The sequence below is a fragment of the Cloeon dipterum genome, chromosome 3, assembly GCF_949628265.1.
Source record: "Cloeon dipterum chromosome 3, ieCloDipt1.1, whole genome shotgun sequence".
Classification (NCBI taxonomy): Eukaryota; Metazoa; Arthropoda; class Insecta; order Ephemeroptera; family Baetidae; genus Cloeon; species Cloeon dipterum.
The window spans coordinates 18906527-18928251 of NC_088788.1; the positions used below are offsets into that span (position 1 = coordinate 18906527).

The window sequence follows — 21725 nt, forward strand, 5'->3', positions numbered from 1 at the left end:
GGGATCAATACCACGATACATAGGAGTCTCTCTCTCTCTCTCTCTCTCTCTCTCTCGCTCTCTCTCGCTCTCTCTCTCTCTCTCTCTCTCTCTCTCTCTCTCTCTCTCTCGCTCTATCCGACGCTTTTGACTCGAAATGCGAAATAATCCCATAAGAGTGCATCTGAGTGAGCAAGACGGCAACAACGGATTTGTCCCGGAAAGCGAGCGCGCATTACACAAAGATTTAGCTCACTTGAATGGCTGCAGTGCAAAACTGGAGAATATTTCAAAGTACAGTGCACGCGGTAGCTATAGTACGATGCTGGGGTATTTAAGTTTAGCGAAAAATTTAGCATATTTTGATGAAATTCCGGAGTTTGACTCATTGACATGCAAAGAAGTAATCAAAATGCATCAAAAATTAATCCCTGCCGCTGCACGCGGTGGTTGCGGAGGCTTAGGCCGAGCGGATTTTCGTTTAAAAGGTGATTAGCCACGTACCTCCTTGACGGGAACCTCGGTTTCCATCATGATGCCTTCATCACTGGTGTCCTGGGCGTAGTAATGGCTGAAAGGTGAGCCCTCCAAAGCCACCGGCTCAGGCGGCGACGAGTCGTCTGGCGGGAAGCGCATAATGTACGAACTCCAGCTCACGTACCTGCGAACGCAATTGAATTTGCTGCAAAACACACGGTGCCATTTTTGCGTTGGCGCTCGGACGCCGTGCACAAGTGCCGAATGCATGCCCTACTTAGAATAGTGCTGATGCAGCTCTCACACGTGCATGCTTTTTATTGATAAATTCTTCATTGTGCATTCCTTTTATTGTCTGCGCGCTGTGTCCTACATTTTTATGAGAACCAGCCGCAACAAAGGTCGCAACAAGAATTTTCAATAAAAGAAGGAAGCGGAGGCAAAAGTCTCTTGGTATATTGGATATCCCGCAGCGCTCGTTTGTGTGTACATATATGTGCACACACAGATCAATGCAAACGACGCCACTGCTCCTTTTGCCTAAAAACCGCAGAGGTCAGTTACTACGAACTTGTCAGCCAGAGCCAGTGAAGCTGGCGCAGCGCAAAACAAGCGAGCAACTCAATTCCCAGACGGGACAAAAATTTAAACACTGCAAAAATACAGAATGGTCTCGAGGGATTCAGTTCAGCCCGATACGACTAATGAACAGACTTGGAAATTTCATTCGGTCAACTGTTTTTATTATTCAAAGCTCTGTAGATAAATTGATAAAAAATTATACAAGATCCAACATTTAATTTTATATCGTAAATATACCAACTGAATCGTACAAAAATATAAAAAATGCTTTGAATGTCCATTGGTGAATAAATAAATTACTCCGTTTTAACCAATAAATTTATTTGTTAGCTGACACATCAAATATGAAAAAAAATACTTGCCGAATGAAACAAAATTAACGTCTTTACTTTAGTTTACTTACCCTGTTTGTTATTTTCGAAATAAAAATTCACGTTTTGACTGATATGCCAAGTTTTGGTTCTTGAGAATAATAACGACTTTCACTGAAGCCGATTTTTTTTTAATTCTTACCACAAACTTTCTACTTTGCTCTAAATAAAAAGAATTCGCTTGATTCTGGCCGGAAAACGGGAAAAACGACTAAAATTGCCAAGTCCATATATTTAGTTAGCTGGGGCAAACATCAGGGTCAGTCGTTCGCACGAGAAGTCGAGCAGACCACTAACCTGAGGTGGTTGCGAGGCACATTGTGGATGTCCTTGAAGACAATGTGGAAGCGCAAGGTGTCCCCATGCAGGTCTGACGTCACTAGCCACTGTTGCTTATCCTTGTCAAAGCACTGCGCAGGGGCAGTCTGCGCAACAACCTACGCGGCAGTTAATTTTACTCTATATCAATCAAATAATAGCAACTACTATACCACTACTGAAGGAGTTAACTAAATTGATGTACTCTTTACTAAATAAAAAAACGACCAAAGCGTGGCGGACGGAACAGAGAGAGCGTGTGGCGTACCTGTGCGGTGCCCACGCTGATCGGAGGCGTCGACACATTCACCTCACTCAGGCTGTTGGCCAGCAACATTTCCAGGTGCAGTCGCACAACCCCCTTTCGCATCACTTCAGACACCGTCACCCCCGGACACCAACCCCGCACCCGACCCTCTGTGTCGCTGATGTCGTCGATAAGGCCAGAGTCCACGCGCCGCTCCCCCTCGCCCAAAACTACCAAATAACGCACATGACACCGATGGTCGAAGCCAGTCAACCGATTTAACTGCACTACGCACGCACCGTCCTCCTCCTGGGAAACAGAGAATTTTGGGCCACTTATCAATATGATTGTGGGGTAGGAATCAAAGCGGAAATAGCTCTTTGAGAGAGGGGATGAGGTCTGAAGAAAATACCCAAACTCAGAAAGCGAGACGACTTGATTAGAAAAAATTGTTGGCAGTACTTTTCTCAGCAAGTTATTATTTTTTATAATGTTTGGTAGGAAAATATCTCTAGATAAAATGAAAATTTGATTTAATCCATAAACACCCCCTTTGAAATTTTACCATCTCTTTCTTAACAATATCTTGTACTCGAGCAAGGAGCAACGTGATTGAAAAACGTTTTATTTCATGCAACTCCCTTTTAATTAAAATCACTCACTTCTCGTTCTAATGAAACGTTCCAGTCAAATCCGCCGAACGAGAAGTACTGAGTCTCCAGGCGCAGCTGCTGTCTACGCTGCTGTTTCGAGGTGGACGTGTTTTGCGGCGTGATCCGCAGGTCCGAGTCGAACACGGTGCGCACGTTGCCCATGGTGAGCTCCAGTTGGAACTCGCCGTTCTCGTCGGTGAAGTTGCGCGTCCGCAGGTCCGACACCGGGATGTAGTTGCGGTTGCCTTGCGCTGGACAGTCGCACGTGAATTTGACCTGCTCGGACGGAAACATTTTCATAATTTACAGGCAAAAGATTACTGGAATTTTTCGAAAAAATAAAATTATGATGTTATGAGATAAAAAATATAGAGATTGAAGACCAAAGACTAAGCAGCACCGATATTAATTGGAAATTTTTCTCACCTCTGCTATAAGTTAAAATTGGAAGGATTTGTTAACAGAAACATGTTCACATAGCACGCCTGTTACGGTTTTCTTTTGTTTCAAAAAAAGTTTATTATGTTTCAGGATGACAACATTTTTTTATTTATCTCATTTATAAAAAAGTGGCTTAGTTATCTTATCAATTCCGTGTCTGTAAGGAGCGCGTTTCCAAAATTTAATTTGCTGCAATTTAACGATCAACAAAAGATTTATTGAAACTCACATTTATAGTCATTTAAGCGACACAAACAATAATTTTCTGATAAAAAAATATAATCCATATAACATATTAAAAACCTTTCCAGCAAGCCTGGAAATTAATTGAAAATTTTTATAATTTTTCAAGTACCCTGATCAGGACAATCTATATATTAACTCTTTATGAAACTACGAAGATAAAAAATAAAATACTCTGTAGAACTTTTTGCTTAATTAATTCAACAAGTATTGTCAGAAATACAATTTAATGTTTATTTATAGTGAGGGGAAAACCTGCATTCCAGATATAAATGTGTTAAATGTCTGGTATTTCTCTTTGACCTCTTTTTGTTGTAAGTTTCACAGAGTGGGTGTTTTTTGTATTTGTTTCCAATGTTTCAAACCTGTTTGCCACTGAACGCCTCGTTGACGCTGAAGTGGTCTCTGTTGAGCAGTGTGAAGGTGAAGTCGACGTAGACTCGCATGCCGGTGTTGTGGCTGGCCTTGTTGGGGGCACCCTTGCCGCCCGCCCCCGCGAGCCCGCTTCTCCATACCAGGTACACTCCGAGCACCTGCAACAAATTGTGAATAGCATGGTGATTAAACTAATTGTGGAGTTGTGTTACGTGCAATTATGCTAATTGCCGTATCTCAGAGTTGGTTAATTGGACTCGCTCTTCTAGGAAAGCAGAGTCTCGTTTTTTTCTCATCGAGCGTGCACGACACGTAGGCCTCATCAAGGCGGCGAGCGCAGTAATCGAATGCAACGTGTGACCCTTTGACCCGCGCCGCTCCCTCCACCCGCGCCCGGCTCCGCTGCTCTTTGCAGCCGCCGACGATGAATGCAACTTTGCCCTGGGGAATTTTCTGCACCTCTATTATGCCATTACGCCGCCGTTACAGTTTATTTCCCCGCTTGTTGAGCGGCCGGCTGGCCTCATTTTGCCACCCTCGCCAGCCGTGTGCCTCGGCACTCCACAAAGGTGTGCATCGACGCAAAGGCGCTTCTTTCCTCGGCCGTGTGCACTCACACACACACACACACACACACACACACACACACACACACACACACACATATATGTACATTTTATGTACGTGTCAGGCAAGGTGCATTTCCCAGGGGCTCCAGCCGCCATCTGGCCTCCCGGCGAGAGGCAAAAAGCGTTTTTCAACTGGAGCGAAAACTTATTTTCGCGTGCGCACACACACAGTCACATCTCTCCATTTGGCATGACATTATTTTTCTGCCAGCTGCAGCCAGATTACCGAGTACAGAGTTGTACATTAGTGCGCATCAAATGAGTAAATCTTTGCCGAGAGTGTGCGGCTGAGTTACGACCTGCGACTGACTCGGGTGATAAAGTGTAACTGGGCGAGCAGTTACCTACTTTATCAAAGGACAATCTCCTTTCCTCCGTCGACAGTGTAGTAGCATTTGAATTCTGCTCTGCTCATTTGCCTGAGCGGAGACTAATGCGCCTTTCCTCTCTCGCACGCGACGCGATATTCCACCGCGCTGTCGTGCTTTTACATTTTATATGTGTGTCGTGCTTTAAGTAGAGACGACACTACAACACTGCGCTTGCACCACTAATGGATATTTTCCTTTTAATTTAATCGTCACTCCTCTTGTTACAGTGTTTAATGTAAGTAGAAATTATTTTGTTTCTCTCGAATACATGGGATAAAATCTGGGGGTCACATTCAGGCGAGAGATCGATCTAAAATAATTTTAAAATTAGATGTCAATACTCAAGGTTGGTTCTCTCTTAGGAAATTAAAACCAACCCTATTTTTATTCGTTTTATTAATTCAACTAACAAGAATATTTTATAGGAGGTTATGATTTTGTCAAATTTAAATATTACTACGAACACGCTCACACGCACATTAGATAACTTCATACTCGATTGTTGCTTAAATTACTTCAATAATTTCCTTTTCCTGATTAGAAGAAACTCGGAGAGCTAAAGGGCTAAAAAACAGACACATAGAAGAAAACAAATAACTTTTGAAATGAAATAAATAAATAAAATAAATAAACATTTAAGTAACGATGAGTATGTGGTCGATTTTATTTAATTTATCCCTTTACTCTAGGTCACAGTCATGAACTTTGGGCCATTTTTTTCCACCGGCACGGCTGCCTAGTTTTTCACTGGTAAAGTTTATATTTTTTCGTTCAACAATTTTATTGTTCAAACTGCAAATTGCGTTTCTATTGGCGGAAGTTGAGGGTATCAAATTTAGAGCACCCAGGAGAGCGAGTAGAGATGAAACAAACCGTCTCTGATGACCGTGCACGGCTGCGAAAGCATCGTCTTTTTATAGCGACATCATTGTGATTTCCTAAAAACGTGGTCTGATTGCAAACTGCGCGAGTGAATCGATGGCATGCATCTAAACGCTATACTGGCGAGCGCCGAAAGTATAAAACCTTTTCCACACATAAGAACGCGGAAAATACAAAGCACATGTGGGCGTAATCTGCTTTACTGTGTCGTGGATCATACAGCCGAGAAGAGGGCGGCCTTTTTTGCTCTCTTTCCAAAAATCAAAGCGGATTTCTAGCATGCAGAGTGCAACACTACACTTGGCGGGGCTTATTTCAAGTGGACCACTCTTGAATTCTGATAATAACTTTCGAGTGTTGGACAAATACACAGCCGGCGGAAATGAAAAATTCCTGCACCGGTGGTATTTTGTCTGGCATAAAAAATCAGCCCGGATTTCAATATAGAGTGGAAAAAGCAGCTCTCATGCGTAGATCAAACTACACAAATCCGAACTTGATATTCGCTCGGAAGTCTCACAAGCAAACATTTCGTGAATAATTGACACGACGCGTGGAGTAAGAAATTCAGCTCACTCTGCTTGCTAGGAAACGCTATAAAAATATCGATTGCGCCGCGGGCAGCACGCGGCTCAAGGTGCTGTTTCTCGCTCCAGCAGTCAGAGAGAAAAGTACGCACTTTTAGGAAATTTAGGAAGCCATTTCCTCGCTTCCTCTCGTGGGTTGGCGGCGAGCAATTGGTGCAGCGCTCGCGTGGGCCAACTTGGATTAACTTGAAGGCTGCCACCGGAGATGAAAATGATACGCTTTTACGGCTGCTCAAACACAACAAGTGGCTCTTTTATTGCCCGGCAAAATGTACAATATACTGAATTATACCCGAGAAAAATTACGGCCGGCGCAGATGTGCGGCCGAACACTCGTTCACCCAATAAGCACCTATGTGCCGGACGGGCAATTTAGCGTCGGACGCAACGCGGCCTTTTATGATGTCGCCCTCCTCTGCGCACAGCTACAAATGCGATATTAATTTCCTCTCGGGCTTCAGCTGATGCAGAATTAATCGACACTATTGTACTGCCAAATAGGGGCCGGTGGGAACCTTTCGCTGCTGAAATATTAGCGATCAGCGCATTGAATGCGGACCACAATGAAATGTAATGTTGAAAACACGGCCTCCGTCCCAGCATAATGGGTTTTAAAAAACTGCCTTAATAAAGCATCATAAAATACCAACGGGTCAAATTTGATTAGATGAGTACGAAAAAAATACATACAACACAGGATATTCGATTAACTGGAAGAGCAAGCCATTTAATTATTTTTTGCTAAGTTAAAATCCAATTTTCTGCCTTTTTCTCGATTAAATTTAATTTACAGTTAACTTCTCCTTTTTGCAATCATATCGTTTTCGTTAATCCTTTTCGCTTTTTTATTTGGGCCCACAAAATCAGAAAATTAATAATTATTGATTGCTGATGAACATTGTGTAGTATTAGTTATGCATGTTGAATAGAGGCTTGGAGGCCAAAAAAGATTGCTGTCCAGTGCCAGAACATGCGAGATAATTTTCTCTTCCATTTTGTTTTTTCCATCCATCTAGATAAACATGATTTAAAGCTATTTATCATAATATGATTTAATTTAAAATCCCACGTCATTTAGCAGAGAAAGTATGAAACATATTTTTCTCGTTTCAATTAATTACTATTTATTTGATAACTTTGATTTACATTGCGACAAACCGGAGCAAAATGGTCTGAATTTGCCGTACTTCACGCAAGATATCATATAAAACATTTTGCAGAAAGCGTTGAAAGAATCTGACAGCTGCATTTTGCAAAGGTCTTTTAATAAAGACTTCGTAAACCACGCTTGAATTCACGACTGAGGGCAAACAGAAAAATACGCTAGGTCGGTACATGGTATCAGCTGCCATGCCACCCAGCGGCGGCCGCGAATGCAAGCATCTAGGCGGAAATACGCAGCAGCACATACACGCAGCTCCACCATAAAACGAAACGACAAGCCCTTTTCTGCCTATGCAAATGGCTGTGCTCTTATTATTCCTCTTTGCAGCACACATCACGCGTCAGGCTGTGCGTAAAAATATACTCGCAAAGCTGAATTTACATAAAGTGTGCGTAGACCGGCCAGAGTGCAAATAAAAACAGTGGCGTGCGTGAGTTCTTTTTTTCCTCGCACGCACAAACGTCGAGTGGCAATTAGGGGCATATATAATATTTACTGCTCTCTGGTGCTGCGACACAAAAGTTGGTGCACAGGCTTGAGCGCTTTTTTTCCCTTTTTGCTTGTTTTGCCATTTGTCAGCGGCGGCCGGTTGGGCCGCGTACGCCACTCGGCGCGAGAGGTAATTCCGTCTTGTTGTGCGTCGAGTTCTGGCACACGGCATGAAGATAAAAGGACAGCTTTGTATTCACTTGGTGCCGGCGCAAGTACGCAACGAAAAGAGATTTCGCGATCTCAGCCAATGAATACAAATTCTGTCAGAGGAAGCCGCTTATTTTTGCGCAGGGTAAAGACGACTCCTCTCACTCTCTCCTTTCTCCTTGCGAAAAACAATGTTGGTTTAGTTTCCATCTGGTTCTCAGCGTCAGAACTTCTTTTGAGGATCTAAAAGTTTTGTTTGTTTTCCAAACAATCTGACGGAATATTAAAATTGAATTTTCCACACCAACAATGAGAAACTGTGAACTGCTATGACCTAATTATCTTGAAAGCTTTGCTCAATGGGGGGAGGGGGGTCGAAAAATTGACTATGAGAAAATTCGGATGCAAAATCTAACTATCATGTAACAATTGTTTCAGTGTTATCTAAAATTGCAAGCTTCTGCAAATCGATTCATGAGCCAGGAGCGAGCAGCAAACCTCGCGTTTCAATTGCAAAAGCTTTGTTTTACTGCCTCCAATCTGGGCCGTAAATGGCAGTGTGCGGGATCACTTAGCTGGCGGGCGCATTCCTCAAGGGAATCCACGGCGTTTTGATTAGCCACCAGAGATATGCAACGCTCGAAATCACAGCCAGCGAGTGGTGTTTGTGTATGTGTGTGTATAGACGTACACAGCCATGGATGTGTGCTTACACAGCAGTCCGCTCGCTGCAATCGAGTAAACAACGGTTCACTCCTGCCAAAGCACGTGTATATACACATATTAATGAACGGAACAATTGTTTCTGTAGGCCGATAGAGAAGGTACACGTCCTCACGCAAGAAGGCCAATTTCAATTCCAGCGCGGCCCGAGGCCAATTCGGCCCACGTCGCGGGCTGCGCCGTTGATTAAAGTGAGCGAGCGAGCGAGCGAGCGCATGTAGCCGTTTTATCAATGGCCGCGCTGCCCAAACAAACGGGACACACACGCCAGCCTTTTAGGATATTGCCAGAAAATCGGGCGCAATCTCGCAATAACTAATCACACGGAGGAAGGGAAAGAGAGACCCTTCCTTCTCATCGGTTCGTGGACTATATTTAAGAAATTTCTCTTCCGCCAAAGTAGATTGATTTGTTTTACCAGGGTATTTTGAAAACAAACGCACGTGGCAAAAATGCTAAGCTATACCGTTTTAATATGGATTTATAATGAAAGGTTTATGGCTATTCAGGAACGGTTGGGACTTGTAGATTTGTCATGTGCGTCTATTTATAAGCACCTAAATAAGCACTATTCGCACTATTTTAAAACTTTTTGAGCAGCACTACAAATGCTTTTAATCGTCTGATACCGAGTGTTGCGTGTTTGGAGAAGCCATTTTAATTTTACATTTAAGTTCTTTAAGAAAAAACAACCGTGTAAAAAAGAATTGCAGACCCTTGAAAGTGTGATAAAATATGGAATTAAAACACGAAGTTTAATGTTCAATGTATCATTTGTATCATTTTCTCAATTGTAAAAATAGCAGTATTACGTTATTCCAAATCGCTAAACATAAAAAGTGTTTTACAACTCAATTAACTTTTTAACATGGTAAATTTTGTGTTTTTGTGCACCCTAAATGTCTAATAATTAATGTAATCTAAAATGTTAAAAGAAATAAATCCATTTAAGTTGGCTTAAAACACGGAACTTTCTAAAACAAAAATCTTTTTGGAAAAACCGTCTAAATCTCCAACTCTTCATTCCGTGTAATTTGCGAATTTTTTTATTATATTGAACAAATTCTGAATGGAAAACAGAAAAATACCAAGGTATGCGTTCTTTAGTCAGTGTAGTCCTTTATAGCTATTTTTTCTCTCAAAAATTCTTCAAAAGAGAAATCAACACTTAGATGTCTTCGATCCCAAATTTACAAGATGGAAAATTGCCAGGACATTTGGTTAAACTGCTTCTGGTGAAGATTTTTAAGCAGTCTTGGTAAAAGCATAAACTCCAGGAAAGTTAGTTGACTGAATATACTTTTTATCAAAGCACCCATCACCAGAGAAAATTAATTAATGCCCTTTTGCAAGGGAATAAAGCGACCAATTTTCTCCATGGTCAAGAATGGCTAGTCATGCGTAGACAATTCATCAAAATTTCAACGTGTTTTTACCGTCCAGGCAATTCTTTTCGTGTGTTAACGGTCTTGATTATACCGCACAAGGCAAACAAACAATACATCAGGCGAGGCGAGAATCGCGCCATTTTTTTTAAACGACGGCAGCCGCCGAGTGTGCTATTTTTGGCAAGGAAAAATGGGCTATTTTCCCGCAGCCCTTAAGAGAGACAGACGACCACTTATCGATCTCTGCCGCCTCTTATCCACTTTGGCCTTCAATCATGTGTGGAGTATGCATATTTTATCTGCCCTGCTGCGAGTCTGTGCGCCGATCCGCGGCGGCCAACTAACGCTGCGGCAGCCAAGGACGACGCTCACACGCGCTGGATGCCGCCAGATAATATGATGAATCGTTTGCTATTCGAGACCGGCGTTCCATTAAACTCTCCGCTTATGTAATAATGCTTTTTAAATGGATCTATTTTGCCGACAGAGCGGTCTAGACGGGTTAAGTGCGCTCGTGAGGCGGCCGCTCGCCTAGCAAAATGCCGGGGAATAAATTTATGCGCCCTCCGATTTGTCGGGAGATTGGATAAATAAATTCAGGCAGACCATTTGAATCATGTTAAGTACGCTTTTTGTTAAAATTAAAAGATTTGCTGCTGGATATTTAAATAAAAATAAATGCCTTTAACTTGAGCTGCTAGGCAAGCAGTACATGGATGAGGAAACATCTGTTTTGTTATGTTTACAATATTTTGTATGTTTACAAAGAAAACCATTATTAAATTATAATTTTGTTCTGCCTTTCATTTGAAAATAGTCCGTTAATTTACCTTTGGGATACTTTGGAGCTTTTGGACATTTTTCCTTTTTTAAGCTACTCAAAAACGAGGGTCAAAACTAGTTGAATTATTTGTATATTAAAACTAAAAGTCAAACTCAGCACCAAAATCTGACAGAATTAAAAATATTCTGCACTCTTTTTGCAAAAAACGGAAAACAAATGTACCGAAATTGCAGAATTAACCTAAATTAAAGCTACGGAAAATTTGTACACAGATATTTGAATATTTTGCAGCCCATTAAAAAAATTAAGTAAATAATATATACTTTAAATTTAGTAAGTTTTTTATTAACCCCAGTTAGCTTATCGTTTTTTTTTAATTCAAGCCCTTGTATATTTTTCATCCTGCATAGCTTTATATTTGCTTAACACCACCACGGAAAAAAGAAAAATCGAAAGACTAATTTTTCTTATTACAAAATCAGTGATGCTTTTTCGTTCTCTGATTACAGATTAAAAATGAAACAAAAAACTGCTCTTTCATTTCAATATATTTTGAATAGCCAGAGGGAATGAAACCAACGTGACACTCACTGAATCAAAAGCACATTTCCTTTGGAGTCGTCAACGCTTTCATGTTGGTTTTGTTGTCACCGAATATTCTTTGAGGTGATGTTCGTTATAAATATGTGTTTTGTGGAAGCTTAAAGAAAAATAAATATCTAAAAATAAATTTGCATTTCATGTCATCACTGCATGACTTTTTCAAGAAGTGAAAATTTTGAGGTTAAATTTCAAGCTTATTCCAATAATTCATTTAATTAAAAAAATAAAAATTTCAAAGATTTTTGGGAGAATGAAGAGGGATGAAATGATGAAGACCGATGAATTCAGATGAAGAATTTGGTTGGTGTATTATGTTACAGTTGCAAATCCGATCGGATGCTTAATCAAATACAAGAACTGAAATGGTTTACAAAAATAAGTGATAAATTCTTTTGCTAACTGACGGTTGGACTCACCCCTTTGAATCGGGTTCTGCACTATTAAACGAATCACGTCAGCACCGTGTGGCTGACGGACGAATACTGAATTCTTATTTTAAAATCATCTTTCTGCTGTTAAACAATAATGCAAAATTACAATAATTCAAACCGCCGACAATTGTTGGCTTCCAACAAAAAGCAGGACCGCGTTGTTGTACCGCTACATTAGTCCGGGGGTCATAAACTGGAAGTTTGGAAAGCCAAGAAAAATTTAACTGGACCGACTTTGAATCGCCGTAATTAATCCAGCACATTGGTGTTGCACTGCGGTGTCGATCGAGCTTTGCGCTCCAGATCAGCCGCAGTAATTAACAACCAAAAATCAAATATTTTGTCATACTGTATTCCTCTGTTGCACGGGAATTGTCGAACGCATTGTTCAGACAAGGGCAAGTGGAAAGGAGCGTGAACTCCTATTTCACTTTAAAAATGCAACAGCGAAAACAGCGCGTTTGAAATTACTTTGGTCTGAAATTTAAACGAGTTCGTTTATCAGCAGAAAGGAAAATACTTTGGGTGACACATTTTGTCTTTGATTTTAAATTATGGAGACTCAATCGCGACCGAATTAAACCCGTGTCAAATGAGGCAAACCTTTTTGTGATTAGTCGAGCAGAACTAGGCGTCTTTTGTTCTTTCGCGTGGGCCCTACGCGGACGCAGTTACTGCTTCGCATCAAAATTCTTCATTTTTCTTCTCATTTTGCCGGCCAAGGGAAGTTCTCCAGACTTCCTTACTCCACACAGACAGGGAGGCTCTTAGGCGAAATTGTCGCGGCCGCTGACACGAATGGGGATTAAACTTGGAAAATTCTTCAAGCTGGTGCGATGGTCGATTGTTTCTCTTGATTGTTGGTTGATGCTGATGACTACTGTTGAAAATTCTTGCGTTCTAACGGTTACTTCTTGTCATGTTGCTCATCAGCATTGTTGCGGATTGAAATTTTGGGATTGTTGTACCCGAAAAATTCTTGAACTTGCGATTGGCAGTTTGTGAGTCCACTTTGTGTAACGGTGATCGGTCTCCAATAAAAAATTCTTGGTGCTTGCGTTCGCCGGGTTTAAGGAAACCAGTGGGCATCCGAGCTTGCTGGTGTCCGGCGAATTCGCATCTTGAAATGGCTAGACTGTGATACATACTTGAAATAGTTTGGCTGCTTTACTGTCACGTCGGGTTGTCACCAATTTGGGAGATAGAAGGGTTGAAATGATGAAGACCGATGAATTCAGAAGAAGAATTTTGTTCGTGGATTGGTTAGTTGGAAATCCGATCGGATGCTTAATCAAATACAAGAACTGAAATGGTTTACAAAAATAAGTGATAAATTCTTTTGCTAACTGACGGTTGGACTCACCCCTTTGAATCGGGTTCTGCACTATTAAACGAATCACGTCAGCACCGTGTGGCTGACGGACGAATACTGAATTCTTATTTTAAAATCATCTTTCTGCTGTTAAACAATAATGCAAAATTACAATAATTCAAACCGCCGACAATTGTTGGCTTCCAACAAAAAGCAGGACCGCGTTGTTGTACCGCTACAGATTTTTGGTGAGTAAAATTCAAATTAATTTTTTAAGCAACAGCTATATTTATGCATCTAAAAAATCTTGATCCTTGAAGAAATAGTGTATAACTTAAATTTCGGTGATGTTTTTAACTAAACAATCAACTTCCAGAGGTTAGTACTATAATACTTACTTCATAAAAAATTGGTTCAGAAAGTCACATAAAAATCACAGGTATGGGTTGAATTTAAAAATACATTACATATATGCAAGCATGAAAAGTAAAGTAAAATTTAATCTCAGTCAATTTCCCGTTGGCGTAAAGCAATTTGGCGCAGCAATTTTTCTGAAAATTTAACAGTCCATTGTCTAGCGATGAAAACGAGGTCAAAGGAGCGACGTGTGGCCTCATTAAAGTTTGAACTTGGACTGAACTTCATCACGGCGGAAAATTTTAATATCCTCCTCTGTTGAGGTGCACAAGTGCGCAGATCCGCCGTTTATTCTCAGCGACGAGCATTCCGCCGGTGTGCAATTTCAATATTAAACGAGGTGCGCGCATTTGCATGCAAAAGGAGAGCGCATTTCGCCCCCGTGGATAATTGAATGTTATTTGCAGTGAATCCGGCCTGATGATGCATCATTAGGCGGGCGTGCTGCCGGCGCAGGAGCCGAGAGAGAAAATATCCGAGAAAGCCAGCGATGGGGCAAATCGATTAATTTCATTCGCGGCGACGCCGGCGACACCCAATCTGGCGTAAATCAGACCATCTGTCTCTTTTCCCGTCTTTCGCCTACTTCATAGGGCGGAAAAGCGGAAAAAAGATTAATTGATGACCGAGTCTGCTCTGCGAGCCGAAAATGACTGGTTGTATGTTCCGTCTATTGGTTTTTCCGCCCCTCTCTTCACTCAAATCATTGCCTTATCTCGTTTGCTTCTGTTATTTCCATATCGAATTTCAATTGAGAATCGGATCTCTTGTGAATCATTCAGATTGAAAGTGATATTGAGGGCTAAGAAATTAATGTTGTTGGAAAATTGTTGAATATTTCCCTTAAGCTGATCTTCTTTGTACATATTAAACATATGATATTTTGCTGGATTGTCAAGAAAAGGTGTACATAGTTCTGGAAGGGGTATGAGGATCTTGATGATTTTTTTTCTACTAAATCTTGGTCCTGTCGATGAAACCATTGAGAAAACTCCAACTTCCCAACATTTTCTGGTTTTACAAGCCGGTTGGGTTTTCCGCTTTTATTTTGAATGTTAAATAACATATTTTTCGCTAAATTCATAAACTCTCAAGTTTAAAAGCATCTGGTGAGACACTTTGTCATATTGCCGCCTTTTACTAGACAAAAACCATCAATCAATGCGTCACATCGGCTTTGCTTAATGTCAGTGTTTTGAGCGCGTCTTTTTTGTCATTTGTTTAAAATGATTTCCTTGTCAGAAGAAACTGCGACTTATGCAGAATGTACTCAAGAACCAAAGGGCTTGAAAATGATTAATGGAACCAATTTTTAGAGAAAAAAATGCCACCATATAAAATGCTTCCCACACAAATATGAAATTGATACTCCACCATCAATATCAACTATAGCGAGACGTTGAAAATAAACACGGGTCTGAGTATATTGCGTAATTCAATCACTCCGTAATCGAAGTAGGGCTGTAAACGCGACTGTAATTAAACGCTGCCTACCCTTATAGGCATAGCAATCACATTTTCAATTGTTCTTTCCGAGAACGTGTCGAAATCTTTCCATCAAGCGCCGGATATCCACGCCGGCAGCCGGAAAATCAAAGCAAATATTTAAACGGGCCCGCAATTAATTGTCCGCCTACGGCTGACGGACCGGGAGGCCGCAAATCGACCCACCCTTTCTGCTCATCCGCCGCTCAGAAGCAGCAGTAGCGTACGCGTGGCGGCGGTACAAGCAGCCGGCTGGACAGATATCGATAGCTGCATTAGAGCATGCCTCTATCTGCTGATTCCACAATGGACACGTATTGTTTGAGTGCACATATTCATCATGCATGCATGTGTATCGGAATATCGACAGCCGTTGAAACGAGAGAAAATAATACAATAAAACATGTGAAATATTGTGCATCGGGAAGAGCAGTCGGCATCATTTGTTTCCTTTCAAACATATATCGCCGAGTTTGATTTATGCTCGCAAACTCGACTATTTGACTAGCTGCTATCGCCAAAAAAGCTCCGTTTGAAAAAATTCCCTGCCGTATAGTGCTGACCGAGCTAAATTTATCAAGTCAGTTGGCATCTATTTTCGGAAAAATTTATGGCTGCCGTAACCCTCGTGCTGCTGCTGTGATGCCATGATTATATGGCTCTCTCGACGTTAATGCCGCTCTGTTTAATCACTCTTTTTCAGAGCTTTGAATGTTTGAATGCCGGCCGGGCACAGCTCTGGCAAAGGCTTTTTTCAGGCCAATCATTGGAAGATTGCGTGCGGTCCAAAATCGTTTATAAACATTTTACAAGCCGAGCATAGAGAAAAAAGGCGCACGAGAGATGTCTGTATAGGGCTGTGAATATTATACATTTTTGGGAAAAAATATTTGATTTTAAGATGATTGTCGGTTTTGAAAGATTATATAAAAGCTCGGAAAAAAGACCGTATGAAATTTACAGCCTTAGATAATATCTACATTGTATTAGACAGTTTTTTTGTGCCAAACAAGCAGGAAACGAGATGTTGTGTGTTGCACGGCGCCCAACAAAGTTGGACCAAGTAATTAATAATACTCTTTATAGAAAATCTCTCTCTCTCTCTCTCTCTCTCTCTTGCTCGCTCGCGCGCGTGAGAAGGAAAACGTTGTCGAGCTGCTAGGGAATAGTTTCCCGAGAAAAAAAGCGCTAGCAGAAGTTTGAGTTCTGCGAGCTAGGCGAAGGCGGTGGTGGAGTGAGAGAGGCGCACACACACTCACATAGTCTCTCTTTGAGCGGGGGAAGATCGTCTTTTATCAACTTTCTTAGTGAACTAACTTTCATTCAACAGTTTGATAGATGTGGAGATGCTGAGACGAAATAGCGAGTGCCTCGATGCGCCAGGCACGCGACCAAGATGCACATTCTTCCTGCTTCCGCGAGACTCATGATTCACTTTGCACATAAGTTAGCTTAAACCTCCCCCTGACAGGTGCTCGTGCTCGCGGGATTTTCTTGATAAAGGATCAACGCGAAACTTTTTTTAAAAAATGCTTGCTATGTGATATCCGACACTTAACTTGCGTTTTAGGTTTTATTAATTTGTTAGGCCACCTGAATAGCACGATTATCGCTGTCTTGAAGTTAAGATAAAATTAATTTAAGTTTTAAAAAATTGCAACTGTTTCATTTGAAACAATTGCGCACTTCAGGAAGTTTTTAGATGGATCTCGAAGAATTTGTTTTAATTGAATTATCTGCATTTTTTTCTAATTTTAACCGACTCAGACCCCTTTCAATAGAATGTATGTGCCCAAATTGTGTGTGGCAAAAATAAAAAAAGCGATTCTGAAGGGTTAAAATAATATTGAGTATTTGAGAGCGTACTAAAATTGAATCCATTATAGGAATTATCTTATTTTTCGTCGCGTACTAATTTCATGATTTGTTGTTTAAATGGTTTGATTTTTATTCAAAACATTGTTTGCAGGTTTCCATAAGAAATTTTTAATTTGATTTGCACCTATGTTCTCCACGAATAAAAATTCCTTTGATATGAAGAAAAATTAAAATAATAATAAATACACATTAAATTATTTTGTTAAACCTTTATTGTACTAATAACTCTATTGTGTTTAGAAACAGTTTAAAACTAACTATTTATTTCCTTTCAACAGACATAAAATTAGGTTTATAGGGTTTCTGAAAAAAATTTTAAAAAGCTAAAATCCCTAATTTTACCGCCATCTTTAGCCGGTGCAATTTCAAATTTTTATGCCCTGAAACTTGAAAAAAGTAACAAGTATTTTGTCTAAGCCGAAATAATCCCTTGGCACTCTTTGCCCTTTGCCCTTTGAACTTGAAATTGTAAAGTCCGCTGTTACTATTACCAGCCATTTCCGCGTTAAACGCTGAGCTATGAATTTTATGGCGCAAGGTGCGTGGCGTGTGTATTTTACGAGCGCTGAAACGGACACCGGCTCCCCCTTTAATTACTTCAAAGCGAAAACTCTAGTCGAAATTAGCTAATTACGACGTCCGGCTCTTCTAATTCTTGCACAGGTCAGCAGCAGCCGACGCAAGTCGAGCAGGTGTTTCTGAGTCTAGGTGAATTTTCCAGAGTTTGCGGTTTGACGAGAACCCAGAGTCAGTCCTGCTTGCTGCTCACTGGCGTACCGTAATTCCCTCGCGTAGGTCGGTGGGGATGTAAATTTTGTTTATATTGACAAGCCTTTAGCTTCCATTAGGGGTTACGACCTTTGCCGTCACAATCCAATCATAATAAAATCAGCCCTCGTCTTCTTGACGCCGCAGGCATTTTTTGGCAGTGGCATAGTGCGCAAGCGATGGAAACGCATGTTGTACATCCATCTACGATGGGGCAGTAATACTGACCGTGTTATGTTAACCAGAAGGTTTATTTTATTGCGGCCGGGAAAACGAGGGTATTTAGAGAAGCGGCAAGGTAGATCAAAATCCTCTTAGAATAGGAAGTTATTATTTTTATCTGTTGATCTTTCCTACACGCAAAGCTCACCACGGTTGGTCTATAATTATTACTGTTTCAGTAAAGCTGGATTTTCCATGCAACATAAGAAAGGAAACACATCACTATCTGAATTAATTTAAGCATTGTCTGTCTCAAATTGAGTCATTCATTTAAATTATTGTGGAAAATATCCGGCGCAAAGGCTTAAAAATGCCAGAATTTTTTATTGTTTGGAAAGCAAAGAAGATCGACCTTTTCCTGTTTCTTTAATTGACTTAAAATGCCTCAGTTGAGCATATTACACTAAAAATATATTAATTTTCTTCTAAAATCGCCTTTAAAAATTCCCTTTCACCTCTAAAACGTACGTGATGACCAACAATTTGATTTATTCATATAGTTTTTCGTTGTTTATAAAATGACAAGCAATGTAAATTACTCTTTAAAGCGTATAGTACAAGTTAATTATCGTATCGTATTTTCTTTCCTTAATTAGCAAAGCAATTTAAGTTAGTGTATCTCTCTCAAAATATGCACCATTCTTGTTCCACGTTGGTTTATTTATTACAAATTAGAGGATAATAGGGGCGTGGGTCGGCTCCATGATTGATAATTTCTGCGAATGAAGGTCCAGTGCTCATGCAGATTTTGCAAGCGGAGGTGGAGATCTGAGGCAAGCCGCAGCATCATGCGCCTGGGCCAAGCCGTCCGGAATTTATGAGAGTGCGGGGGCTGCGCACGGGAGAGCATAAATAAATTAGGCAGAGGTGTGGATTTTCCTGCCTCACCTGCCCTGACAGGTTGCGCAGGCTAATTAAAGCAGCTGCCCCTCTATAATTCAGATCGCTCTCGGCAGCGTGCAAGAGGCGGGCGTCATCGGCCCCGTTCTGATCAAAGGCCGTTCTCGTTCTTTGTTGATCATCAAATTGCGAGTGCGCGAGTCCATTAGTTGATGAGATCACGGCCATTATTCATGCAAATTGACACGCCAGATGGGCTGGCCGCGCGCGCCAGCTCTTTCTCTACAAATTAACGAGCGGCAAACAGCGCTAATTTTATGCACAAATGCGCTCGTGAGCGCACATGGAGCGGCTAAGCGTATGTGCCAATTAAAATCGGCCTTTGTTGCGCGTATACACAGCACGCCACAGGGACAACACGCAGATGATGAATGACCGAATCGCGGCGCTTGATTTGGCATTGTTTAGCGGCGGGTTTGCTTCCTTTTTGCCCTTGCCCTAATGAAATTTCCGTTCAAAGAACTCAATTTGCTGTGTGCTTTGGGAAATGGTGCGCGTCTTCTCTTTTGATAATGCGATTAAAGGTCCTTTGAGTGCTGCAGCCTCTGTTTTCGGTTTGTTCTCCAGATGTTTATTCGCACAACAGGGTCGGCATTGGCAGTCGCGCGATCGACTCTCAGACCAATTGATATATCCTGAATTCCTCGAACGGAGATCAAAATAGGCAAACAGCGTATACTTTTCTTTCTGTGAATTGAAATCCAAAATAGCCTGAGTTTTCGTGGAACAGGATCTTATTATGTACTTTCAACTAAACTAAACTCGGAAAGAGTCCTCAAGCCTCAAGCAGAATTGGTTAAACAGTGAGACGCTGTATCTGACAACTTCCTGTAACATCAATACGCTTCACACAAGTACTCTCTCAATTTTAATGGATTGGAAGAAACCTGGCGGTTTCATAAAAACATTTTCGCTACAACAATATTTGGTCATTGGATCTTCATCGATTTTTAAATAGCTTCCTGATAACCTCTGGACGTACTGCCTATGGAAGCAGCCAATTACCACTGAAAAATCAACTTTTTTTTGGTAATAAAATTGAAAGTAATTTTGAGAGCCACGAAAAAGCAAGGAAAAGTTCATCCATTTCGCAAGCGATTTTATAACAAGGAAAAAAGTAATTCTTTCATTAAATTGCAGTATTTTACCGATTTTTCGAAAAAACTAGCTAAAAAGGCATTATGGTATTTCATTGGCAAACGTTTACAGCTTCAAACGAAAATTAATTTTAGTTGGGAATCTTATTACTGGTCCCTGATTTTATCTAAAAATCAACACCCAGTATATTTTTATGGAACTACATAAATCTGCTAGAGATATTGTCTCTCAAAATTAACTAAACAAACTAAGTTGTTCATGTCCGATTTAAAATCATTTTTTTTTTTAGATTTGTAGCGGTACAACAGCGCGGTCTTGCTTGAAAGATGATTTTAAAATAAGAATTCAGTTTTCACCCGTCAGCCACTCGGTGCTGACGTGAGCCGTTTAATTGTGCAGAACCCGATTCAAAGGGGTGCGTCCAACCATCAGTTTAAGCAAAAGAATTTGTAACTTATTATTGTAAACTATTTCAGTTCTTGTACTTGATTAAGTATCCGATCGGATTTGAAACTGTAACCTAATACATCAACCTAAATTCGTCAATCTGAATTTATCGGTCTTCATCATTTCTACCACTTTTATCCCCCAAAGATTAAAAAACTAGTGAAATAAGAAGAAGCATGATCAGAAAAAAGAGATGATTGTGACTTATTACCTTATGCCTATTTTTACTTGAAATTTTAATAAAGATCAGACCTTAAAAAAAGATTAATTGGATGGTAAAACCTGTTTTCCAGCCTACCTTGTCATTTCTGGAAAAGGTGATTGCCCATCGCTGGTACCCGCAGTTGAATTCCCTGGAGGTGACGTCCCTCTCGAGGTCCCTGGTCACCGACCTGGTCACGATGAAGGTGAACACGTGGGTGTTTGCCCGGTCAGGCAGCCGGGCGAATCTGTACAACAGGGACATCACCTGCAACGCAAGCGAGCGGCAAACATCCATAAATCTCGACGGACAAAGAGAGAAAGGGAGGCTGGCAGGCAGCGAATTATTTATTTTGCGCGCTGCGGAACGGAGGAAAGTAACTGACAAAGCACGCGGCTGGAGGGAAAGAGAAAACACAGGGTTGCGGCCAAAATTGCATTTGTCGCGGATTTGAGAGCGCGCGTGCCGTTATTTTATCACATTTCGGTCCTGCAGACAGATGATGATGTTAATCGAGTTATAGTTTGCGCCGGTCTCCCCGGTGGACAGGCCAAAGCATTCGTCTGTTTGTGCGATAATTAAATTTATAGGCTAATCGAATATTAATGGGACGATGCATTAAACAAAGACCGCCTTTGATACTGACTCGCAAATTAATGATAATTTATTCATTGAGTAGATCGCCACAATTCACAGTTACACAAACCAACAGGATTATGTTTAAGTAGTGTGCGGCCGTGAGAGAACTTGCTACTCGAACAAATTTGGAGTTCTTCAGAGCTCTTATTTGTTTTGTGGTCTGAAATTAGTTTAGCGATAGAGATGTTGATTGTTTAATGTGCTCCTTCCAGACTAGCGGTCGGAATTTATGAATACTATACAATAGTTAAGAGGTGTATTTTTGGTTTATCTTTACTATTTTTTTTATTGAATGAGGATGTAAAATGATTTACAAAATTCATTCATTTTCTTTGGTAAAATTAGATTGCTTAATTGGTCATGGATTGATTTTATCGATGCTGTCTAAGTGTTTATGGATTTGTATTTATTTTGAACTGCACAGAGAAATTAAAATTGGGAAATGTTTATGTTTTTGATGCTATAAATG

The 21725-nt window shown here is 40.7% G+C and overlaps 2 protein-coding genes across 2 annotated transcripts in view; one reads left to right on the forward strand and one right to left on the reverse strand.

Moving 5' to 3' along the window:
* Secp43 (tRNA Selenocysteine associated protein) overlaps positions 1 to 21725 on the forward strand; it is a 197258-nt gene that overhangs the window by 92496 nt on the left and 83037 nt on the right. The gene's annotated exons all lie outside the window — the stretch shown is intronic.
* LOC135940777 (uncharacterized) overlaps positions 1 to 21725 on the reverse strand; it is an 86686-nt gene that overhangs the window by 15588 nt on the left and 49373 nt on the right. The window contains exons 2-7 of the mRNA XM_065485828.1: positions 20714 to 20884; positions 3677 to 3844; positions 2637 to 2903; positions 1996 to 2283; positions 1707 to 1846; positions 484 to 640 (exon numbers count right to left, since the gene is read on the reverse strand). Of these exons, the coding sequence (XP_065341900.1) occupies positions 484 to 640; positions 1707 to 1846; positions 1996 to 2283; positions 2637 to 2903; positions 3677 to 3844; positions 20714 to 20881 (1188 nt within the window). The 5' untranslated portion in view covers positions 20882 to 20884. The remainder of the gene's footprint in view (positions 1 to 483; positions 641 to 1706; positions 1847 to 1995; positions 2284 to 2636; positions 2904 to 3676; positions 3845 to 20713; positions 20885 to 21725) is intronic.